This window comes from Falco cherrug, chromosome 6 (assembly GCF_023634085.1).
Source record: "Falco cherrug isolate bFalChe1 chromosome 6, bFalChe1.pri, whole genome shotgun sequence".
Classification (NCBI taxonomy): Eukaryota; Metazoa; Chordata; class Aves; order Falconiformes; family Falconidae; genus Falco; species Falco cherrug.
This window is the reverse complement of record NC_073702.1, coordinates 42,212,433-42,223,135: the sequence shown is the minus strand read 5'-3', so window position 1 is coordinate 42,223,135 and position 10,703 is coordinate 42,212,433. Positions and strand designations below refer to the sequence as shown.

The 10,703-nt window shown below is 47.6% G+C and overlaps 1 protein-coding gene across 1 annotated transcript in view; it reads left to right on the top strand.

The window, feature by feature from the left end:
* Positions 1-2,507: 2,507 nt before the first annotated feature.
* IGF2R (insulin like growth factor 2 receptor) overlaps positions 2,508-10,703 on the top strand; it is a 60,839-nt gene continuing 52,643 nt past the window's right edge. The window contains exons 1-2 of the mRNA XM_055713230.1: positions 2,508-2,736; positions 10,536-10,669. Coding sequence (XP_055569205.1) covers positions 2,585-2,736; positions 10,536-10,669 — 286 coding nt within the window. The 5' untranslated portion in view covers positions 2,508-2,584. The remainder of the gene's footprint in view (positions 2,737-10,535; positions 10,670-10,703) is intronic.

Genomic DNA, 10,703 nt, shown 5'->3' with positions numbered 1-10,703 from the left:
AATGTCAGCAAGGTGAGCAGACATGTTGTCTTTAGTGGAGTCACATGCTTAAATGTATACAAAATTTGTGTCAGGAATAAAGCTCTCTTTGCAGAAACTCAAGTAGATGATGGAATCAGAAGCTACAGTATGTCTGTCTGCACTGCTGTCTGCGGTGAACTTTCTGGTCATTACATTTTTAATTCAGCTTGGTAAGCAGAGGCAGAATTTACCAGTAAGTCTTAGGTATTTGCACTGTTCTGTCTAGAGTGAGTGATGCTGGTACTGCCAGCAGATCAGTAAAGTTTAAGAGACGCAGAAATAATAGACTTGGTATTCCTTTTGTCTACTGCTTTTGTCTTCTTGTGAGCCTTTGAGTTCGTGCCATCAAGCTTATCTTTAAATTATACAGGCCGGAGTCTTAAAAGCAGACAACAGGGAACTTTGGGTAATCAGATTTTGAGCTTTAAGGAATCCACTGAAGGCTAAAAAAAAAAAAAAAAAAGAGCAAGAGTTTGCAATAATCCATCATATAGTAATAGAAAACTGCCAAGGATAACAGCACTTACCCAGTCCTTTTCATTAATTTTTTTTTAGGTTCTGAACAAAGATTGATTATTGTTTCATGTAACAACTCTCTTTCCAGCACAAAGATTGAAGGTCTTCCTCTCTTCGTCAGCTGAGAACATTGCTGTTAGGTTATGCTGTGATACCTCTAAAAGCTAAGTTGCCACTACAGGTTAACAGGCCAACAAATATGGTCCATTTCTTTACCCGCTTTCTCTTCCTGCTTTGCACTTGTAGCAGGATTCATTGCTTCACCAAGATGCTACAATTGCTAAACCAGCAGAAAACTATTCCTTTTTTTTTTCAGCAGGTGATTTTTTTCTGTTGGACCAATGAGTTGAATTTTGCTGAGCAGCTTTGCACAAGTACCAGCACATCTTGTGCACGCATACAGGTAGAGGGGACTGGGGGCTGAAGCTGTGTGGCAGCTGGGAACAACTGTCTTGACTTGAGCTGTAACTTCTGGCTTCTCTGGTTGCATAAAATTTTGCAGGAACTAAAGCTGATCATACTGGGGGCCTCCTCCCCCTGCAGCACCAGCTGTGCCTTCCTCTCCCCCTTTGTGAGCTTGTGTCAGTGTTTGTGCAGTGAGCCAAGTAAGTCAGGCAACTAGTACAGCTTAAACTTACACAGAGCAATGAAAATAATGTTAGCTTTCAGCCAGACCAGCACCTTTAGCCAGCTGACTGCCCTGCTGCAGAACTAATGTTACTGAAACCAAGGCAAGCGGAATATGTAACTGACGGAAAGCAGGAGGAAAGGAGCAGATCACGGCAGCCTGGAATCAGGCTAAACTGCCATAGAGGCAGATCTTCAGTGCTGTCTTACTCCTTTGGATGCTAGGGAACAGGGCAAGAAAAACAGAAACTATTTCAGTTGTAGGCTTTTTGTATTTCTTTCTGCAAATGACTTCTGTAAAGCATTCCTAGTTTGTGAACAGAATTTCTTCATACAAGCAACACAGCTGTTTAAAGAGTGTAATTTCTAGTTTTCTTTTATTCCCCCCGCTGTTACGCCTGCTCCTGCTCTCAAAGGTGCTTTTCTTAACTGCAGTTTCATAAAAATTACATGCCAAGCCCCACTTCTGAATCTTAAGCCCTGTGTAGTTAAAATTTCTTAAATCCCAGAAATAATCTATTATACAAACTCTGGGCCAGCTGGCTCTTCTCAGGAGCCTAGGAGGCAGAGGTGGCAGGACAGTATGTTCCACCTCCCCCTGACAAGGCCACTGCCTTGCGAAAGCCCCTTCACGCCTTCAGTTTGAAACGGGGAGAATTTCCACACCGCGCCAGCCTTCCTGCCGTAGTAGGAATTCTATATATAGAATATATATAACGGCGTCCCTGTGATTGCCTCCTCGGTCTCCATCCCTAATGGCTTTAGTTTCCCGGTCGCTCCCAAGACTTCACAGCGCATTTTGAGTAACTGAAACCCCGCACCGCACAGCGTGTCTCCCACTCGGCCACCACGGCACGGCCCACAGGGTGAACCGCTGCACACCCCGCGCCCCCCAAAGGGCTGCCCGCCGCCGGGCACAGCGCAAGGCCCCGAATCCCCTTCCCGGCAGCAGCCAGCGGGGCCCGACGCCGGCGTGCCCCGGGAGGAATGACCCGTCCCCGCAGCCGCCCGTGCGGCAGCTGAGGCGGGCAGCAGGGCTGAGGCAGGCGCGGGGGACGCTGAGGGAGGGCATCCTGCTTCCCGGGAGCGGGCAGCGGGGGCGCCGCAGGCTGCCGGCCCTCACGCACCCGCCCGCCTCACGGGCCGGGCCGCGGCGCAGCGCTGAGCCCGCGTAACGGGCGCGCCGGGCACGTGCGGGGCCGGGGGTGGGGTGCGGGGGTGGGGGGAGGCGGGAGGCTCCGCCCACCCCGCGGCAGCCGAGGGGGGCGCATCATGTGAGCGCCGCGCCCGCACATGACGGCGGTCACATGATCGGGAGGCGGGCGCGCGGTGGTCACATGACGTCTCGCTGGTCGCCGGCGCCGCCTGACGTCCCGGGGCAGCCGCGTCCGCCCGGCCCGGCCCGGCCCGGCCTGCGCCCATGGCACCCGCCGCTCCCCGGACGGCGCCTCCGCGGCCCCGCGCCGCCGCGCTCGGCCCGCTCCTCCTCGTCCTCCTGGCGCTGCCCCTGCGGCCGGGGGCAGGCGGCGGGGCCGCCGCGGCCCTCAGCGACTTTTACCGGGACCTGTGCAGGTGGGCGGCGGGGGGCGGCCGGTGGGACGGGGCGGCTGGCGAGGGGGCTCCCGCGGGGAGCGGCTGTAGCCGGCGGAGCGCGGGGGGTGGACGTCTCCCGGCGCCCGTGCTCGCCCCTGCCCTCCGCGGGGCCGCGTGCGAGCGAGCGGGGCGTGCGGGAGCCCAGCCCGGGGGCTCGGCGGGGCGAGCCCGGTGCTCGGGGCGGCCCGAGCGGGGCTGTTGGCCGCTTGGTCCGGCGTGGGTCGGGCCGAGGAGCGCTGCCGGCGGCGGGGCGGGCGGCTGTTCGCGGGCTGAAGAGCGAGCCTGGTCCGCAGCGAGCGCGGCACGGCGATGGGGGGGCCGTGGGGCTGCGGGAGCCGCTTCAGGGGGCGGCGGGCCGGGGGAGCCGGCGGCGCCCAGCTGCCCCCCGGGGACCTCGTGGTGTGGGACTCTGTGGGCACAGCAGGTCCGCAGGTGAGAGGCTGCGGAGACTTGCTCTGTCGGAGTCGCCTGTGGTCAGGACTCCTGGGTTGTGCCACTGTGTCTGTTCTAGTGTGGAAACACGCAAAGTGGTTTGGAAGGGGCGTCACTTGGGAGTCGCCTTTTTGGTAAGGATGTCGCCAAATGCCGTTAAGTTACCTACAGGTGAGTTAAGAAGGCTTTGAGAAACGAGAAGTGCTATGTGGAAGTGGCACCATTCTTCATGGTTTGGCACGTTCTTGCTCTGATTCAGCCATGAACTGAGTCTGGCAACAGTGTCTTCCCAGTCTGTGACTTTAGCCAGAGGAGGCGGTACAGGAGTAGCCCCCTCAATCGAGGGCACTGGGCAGGCACCGATATGACATGGTGGTTGTAGCGCTGAGGGCAGAGGCTGGGTCACTGGAAGGAATGGGCTTTCCTCGTGGTGGAATCTGGGGTATGATCCTCTTAAAAAGGGAAGAAGTAGGTTTGCTTGCAAAATAAACCCCTTAGAGTGGCAAAAATGACCTTGTGAGGTGACCACCCTAATTGTAGAATTGAGCCAGAGATGAGAAACTTGTGTGGCTCCTGGAAAGAATTTAACTCCTCTGACTCTAATGATTTTTTTTTTTTTTTTTTTTTGTAAAAACCCTCCTGCCCTAACTGGTTTGATTGTCAAACAGTTCCCGTTTTGGGAATAGCATTAAATCCCGTCAATGTCTATCTTGGTATTGTTTGCAACTACAGGAGTATTTGGGAGTGCCATCGGGAGACTGTGCAGTCTCCTTTTGGATGCAAATGAATTCAGTTAGTTTTCCTTTATTACCAGCAAGCGAAAAATAATTTGTGAATAGATAGCACAATCAGCAGTTCTCCTTTTAAGATGGTCTGCTTCAAAAACATGTACTTGCTATTGTGCCATTGTGGGAAAAACTGCTTTGAAGGGATTAGGCCTACTAATCTAAAATGGATAAAGGAAAAAAGGACTTGTAGTCTGACAGGTGGGAAGACCCCAGGGAGGTTGGTGATGAAGTGTCATCTCAGGCACAGTTGTGGAAAAGCTACCAAGTGAGGGGTGATGCAGTTAGGTAATTCAGATGCACTGCTAGGTGGTGTCTGAGCCAAATGATACAACATGAGTATGCAGAACAAGTCCCTGACCAACTTATTTTTGCATTGCCTCAAAACAAGGTTTGAATTTCTTTTACAAGTGTTATGAAAGCAGTGTCCTGATTGTGTGGCTGGTGAAGCTGCAGCAGCTTCTGTCTGGTGTGGGAATGTCAAAAGATGGGCAAGGAGGGCAAATGTTGGGCATTAGAAAAGGTGCTGACTCTCCTCTGAAAGACTAGAATGATACCCAGGTTAGGAAAGCTGTCTTGCAGGAAGAGGGAAAGGTGTCAAAACAGTTTTGCGCAAGAACTGCGGCATGGGGCTACTTAAACTTGAGTTAGTGGTTTTCATTGCTTGTTTTGTGTACTGCTGCTGTACATAGTGCTGGTATGCTTGGACAGTCTGGGAGAAGAAGACAAGCTTTTGTTCTCTGAAACTTTTTCTAATGTCATGGATTGTAGTAACTGGTTTTGTCATGTTTTCTTCTTTGTTCCTTTGTACTCCGACAGCTGACTGTGCTGTTGTGTGACTTGCAATTGGAATTCTCTTTTTATCTTTTGTGTAGAGAGGTCTCCAGGATTGCTGCTCCTTGATTGTATGAGCACCTCGGAAAGGATACAGGGAACTGGCTGGATATAGGAAGCTACTAGCCAGTTTGGCCTATTGCCCTGTTTTTCTTTCTTCCCCATACATCTTTCATGTGACAACACAGGAGAAACAAATTCTGGAGTTAATTTTGTGAACTGTTCTTTAACTCAATCTACTTGAAAAACAAAAGAAAGCTAGACAATTTGGCTTCACCTTCCATGTAACATCAGGGAAGTTACTGTAAAACTTTCCTTCCCCTGTGAAAAAATGGCAGGAAATGTTTCAAGTGTGATGGTAGAGCAGCAAATTCCAGCTGCCTCCTCTGCATGCTCTTTTGCCTGATAATCTACCCTGGATGAGAGATGATTTGATGACAGGTAATGTTTTTGCCCCCTTGCAAGGGTAGGAGTTTGTGTATGAGTTCTATAACTTTTGGGCTTGTGAGTGGAAGGAAAACTCAGACTACTGTACATCACATAATTGCTATTATGAAGAATTTCCAACTTTGGTGGTATTAAGTTGACTTTACGTTTAATGTTATAGTTTTTAATAATGCAACTCCTACAGTTGACTGTATGTATGTACAGTTCTATTCATTCAAACACTGTCTCTTCAGCTGTTGTTGTGAAACCACAGTTGTGCTCTTGTGGGCCACTGGAAGCCCTGGCTTTAGTGTTCAGCTTAGCCTCGGTGAAGAAGCACGTGCTGAGTACAGACAGGTGACCTTTAGGTGAACTGCTCAGCTCTATTAAGTGCTTTGACATATTTAACTGGGAGATGTCATAAATAAGTAATTACTGGTCTTATTTGCATACGTGTGTGGTTGCTTCACATGCCTGGGAAGCTGCCATTATAATGGTTTGAATGTGATTTCTCAGCACATGGGCTTCCTTATAGCTCTTGCGCACTTGAACTTCAAAATGCTATCCTTTTTCTTAAGCAGTCTGTAAAATGATGTAGTAGGTGTGGTTTAGTTAGCATGAAAGACCACATGTCTTTCAGATGGAGAAAGCTGAACAGCTTGTGGTGTAACTGTAAGGCTATTACACATGATGCATATGGAAGAACGCTTGCCTGAAGACATGCAGTGTTAGTGTTGCGTGATGGTTGGAAAAGGTGACGGAGCTAGGTATGAATAGGGGTGCATTAAAAAGCTCTTGAAGCATAGTGATAGCTCTGTACCATGTGCCATTCAAGCTCTCATTTTCTGTAAGGAGAGCTTGCTGTGTCGTAGAAGTTTCTTTACATATTTGTGCTAAAATGTTAGCCACACTTAATAGTTTAATCTCTGCAGTGTTCTGATAGCTGAGGAGTTGCTGGGTGCAAACTTGTGTGGATGAATAATCTCATATGGATTCCAACTCTGTGGTTGTAGGTTGCCTTGTGTCTGTGCTGAGTTGTGTGTGTAACACTCTTTAAGCAAAATGAGCCAGTTCGATGCAGTCCCCAGAGACCAAACTTGTGTTTCTTTGTCGGTACACTTTACAGCTGTTTGGAGCAGAGTGTGCTGCTCTTCCTGGCAGTTATCCCTTGGGTAAGAGCTTGAAAACCAAAAACCTGAATGTGGTATGAGAATGGGAGCAATAGTCTTTCTGGTGCTCTGTTGCACTTGAAGTGGTTCAGTAGTCCTCAGACCTCAAAGCGGCTCTGGCGTGGGGATGCACGTGCTGTGACAGCCGTTAGCCACCTGCATCTTGTCTGACTTCGGTGCCTGCGCTACTGATTCACAAGGTAAAATATACTTGCTTTTTCCTTTCCTGTGTTATTTTTCTATGAGTTGCTCTTTGCTTTGTTAAAAAAAAAATGCAGAGCACTTTTGATCTTACGACTTTCTGAAAAGTAGTTTAATTTTCTTTTTCATGCTGTTGCTTCGGTCTCTAAAAAACAAAGTTAGGTAGCTGGAAAGGCTGACCTGCAGGCAAGGTTATTCCCTGTCACTCGTTGGGACCTTGCTTGCACAACTGCTTTCAACAGTGGCCTGGGTTGGCGCTGCCTGCAGCAGTAGATCCTCCCTGCTTGCCTGCCTGCTGCTGGGGCAGGGCCAGCAACCGCTGCGAGCCAGACTAGGAGCTGGCCAGGCGCAGTCCCCTCTCAACACACATGCGCATGCACCTGTTGTTTTTGCCGAGTTAATTTTGAGAGAGGGCAATCCCTGTGTCCAGCTTGTGTCGGGCACTGGGGCCAGCAGCAGGAAGGGGAGGGGAGAGGAGGAGAGCCTGCCCTCGGGGGATTTATGTGGGTGTATGTTTCAGGCGTTTAACTGTGGGATAGTCCACGGTTGGGTTTATCTGGAAACAGGGGTCATGTTGTGAGTTCAGTAAAAATAACTGTTTGACTGTTTTGATCAAGGCAGATGCTATGTTTGAGCTCAGATCTTGAACTGCAACAGAAGTGGCTGCTTGAATGGGGTCGTCTGCGAGGCAGCAGCTGTATTGAGCTCCCTGGATAGAGTGTGCATCACATCCCACCCCGTGACCAAGGCTCCTGCTTTTTAAAGCTGCTGGTATAACAGCTCCCTAAACTAGTTCAACTACATTGAATCTGGTATGGCTTAAGCCCTTCAGACAAGATAATTTTGGCTGGCCCTGGTGAGGGGATAATTACATGAGGCATCACTGCTGGTGGAGGTGAGTGCTGAGCAGCTGGAGGAAGCCAGTCTGCGTGGTGATGCCATAGTCAGGATGGGTGATGCCATTGCCAACAGACAATTTCTATTATGGGATGCAGTGGAGAGGTCAGCTTTTATCTTATTGGAAAGTGGAGCACAAGCAACTTGAAACTATTCCCAGGCACTGATTTAATGCCAAAAGTCTTACTTGTGAGAGAAACAATTCTTGCTTTTACTGTGAAATTGTATTTTGCATGTCTCTGAGAACAGATGCTTAAGGCTGCATCCAGCCTGCTGTTACTCCCTGCCTGCTCCTCCCACCCATTAGGAAGAAGAAAAAAAGTCCTGTGAACTTCCTTGAAAGTAATACTACTCTGAAACTGCATTAGATTTTCATTTTTGGGTGCCACCGAAGTTGTGGTTTGGAACATGATTAAATGTGGGATTTCTTATTTCCTTTCTGTGGACTGTTTTGAAGGACACCCCAGCCTTCCCTGTCCAGCAGCCTGTGAAAGGGCAGAGAGAAGGGCTGGCTCCAGTGACTGCTTTGCTTCGGTTCTGTAAGCTGCTAATCTTGTTTGTCTTTTCTGGTGTGTGGGTGAACTGACTTGAAGATGTTGATTTCCTCTGGTTCATAACATGGAAAGCAAACCCCTTAATCTCTCGGAGAGTGATAATTCCGGTGTGTGAAGGACTTGGATTCTCATTCAGTTCACAGACAGATTTTAACTTGCAAGTTCTCAAAAAAAGGATAAACAAACAAAACCTGTGCTGAAGAACACTGGCTTGATCAAAAATTTTGTACCTTAGTATTGAATGTTACCTTTTTGTTTTTCAAAACCAGTCAAAAAAGAGAGTACTGGAACCCTTGAGATTTTTCCTTGAAATGCTAACTTTCTGGGCCTTCGTTGTGAAGAAATTGTGTTTTGATTGAAATGCATTTTCTTCTGGAGGTAAAACTGGCTTTAGTTTTAATACCTTGAAGCTAGAGTCAGGTTCTTCTCTTTTTTTTTTTTTTTTGTCTTGTCAGGCTTTTCTCCTGTAGCTGAACTTTGGTTATTCTGTACTGTGGTTTAATTCTCATCATCATCCTGCATTGGGATTGTCTTTATCCACTTTAGAAATACAATAAAATAGCTCAGAGAACTAATCAGTATGATTGTAAAATGTCAGTTCTACCTGCTTATGAGGAAAGAATAATGTCAAGTGTTTGCCTAGGATTGAGACATAGTCCTTGAATCTGATGAAAAAATAATTCTGTCGGTGTTTTGGGTATGACTCAGTACCTGGTAAGTTATTTTTTGAGGCTGATATTATTATATTTGAGCCTTTATATCCTAATATAATTAGGATGTAAAGATTTCCTTTTTTTTTTTTTGTTTACAGAGAGAACTCTCTCATAGTTGTCCCTAACTTGTTCCAGCCATTAACAGACTGAAATTAATATGTCTGCTCTAGTACAGGGAAGCTAAGAACCCTGTAGCCAGTAATTAAATGGGGAAATATGTGGTATCTTAATGCTGGCTTTGATTAGCGATGGGATGCACTGGATTTGAGTAGAGTTCTCAGAGGATTCAAAATCTAGGGTAAAGTAGCTGAACTGCTGTTGCCCCTTCCTCACCCAAAAACTGGGCTGCAGAGTGGAACAGGAATGGATTTTCCTCCTGGTGGGGGTCTGGGGTATGATAACATCAAGTGGTACAGCACCTGTGAGTTGGGAATTAAGGCAAACAAACCTGGTGGGTGAAGCTACTGGTCAACTTCTAATTTCTTGAGAGCTGAGAGGGGGTAGCTGATCTCCCTCAGTGCATATAGTACTCATCTGTAGATTAAGAAACATACTTCTGTGGGTCAGATGTATTAAACCCTGTGTAAATAATAGGAATACCTTCGAAGTCACTGTGCCATCCTCAGTTTTCTGCTGTGCTATCTCTGTATTAAATCCTACTAAAGTTTCCACTTGGGATAGAAGGGAAGCTGGGTAATATCTTATGTTGCAAAAATCAGTACTGTCCAGAGGATGCAGGCTGCTGCCAGCTCCAGAAGAGGTGGAGCTGAGCCAAGCTGACAGCACATGTTTACTGAGCCATGCCTTTTTAACAGAGCTTGGCCAGAGCGCCGTGCCAGTAAGCCAGGCTGTCTAAACAGCTCCTGACTCCCAGCTAGCTGACCTGGGTGCTGCCGTGTCATGTGGCTGACCACATCTCTCTGCAGTCTGAGTGCCTGCTATGAGGGAGGCAAATCCTTGCTCTGCCACTGAACTACGCTGCATTTAACTTTTTTTTTTCTTCTGTTACTCTCATTTATTCCCCGTTTTGATTAACCAGAGCTTCAAGTTCATTTATCAGTTTTTAGACAACTAACTTTCTGAAATGCCTGTAGCTGGCTAGTGTGAACTTCCACAGTCTCTTGCGGATAGCTCTGCTTGCTTTCCAGCTTCTGACACACCTTTGAGAAACTGTCTTTTCAATATTCAGCTAGATATATGTAAAATGCATAGAGATGCAGCTAGGCCCTTATAAGCATTATTAGCATTTTGCAGTCTGAATGGTGCGAGAATCTCACCCCCAGTTTTGACCCTGGTTAGGTGGCTCTGCTGCTTGCATGCAGGATGAGACTGGCTGTTCTGTGCCACTCAGGCTTAGCACTTCTGCCACTGTCACTGGGTATTGCTGAAGTGCAGTAGTGTGCAGCCTGCCAAAGATGTTTGAGAAGTTTTGTCGTCACGCTCCCAAGGAAAAAGGTTTACTGCCTGTGATATTCCCAGTCAGAGTGGCTTTCACAGAGGTTTGATGGGAAAGAATGGGTGGTTGGATGTTCAAGAAAGAGGAAAATGGACTTGATATACCCTCCTCTGTGATTAAATCTGTTTTGTTCTTGGCTGTGACAAAATAGCAATTATTTCTGGTATTTATGCATGTAGAACACAAATGTGAAACTCGAGTAAGTTGTGCTCTTAGCTTTATGACTTGGTTATTTCAGGGCCTAGTGTCTAGAGGACTGCAGTGCAGGCTATGAATACCAGCTGACAGATTTTTTTTTTTTCTCTTTTCAGTTATACATGGGAAGCAATTGATACAGACAAGCATGTGCTTTATAAAATAAACTTCTGTTATGGTGTTGAAGAGTGTGGAAGATCAAGTGCAGTCTGTGCAATTGACATCAATAAGAATACCTCTCTGTCTGTAGGTAAGTCAACAAGTGTCTTTCCTCGAAAGTAGTT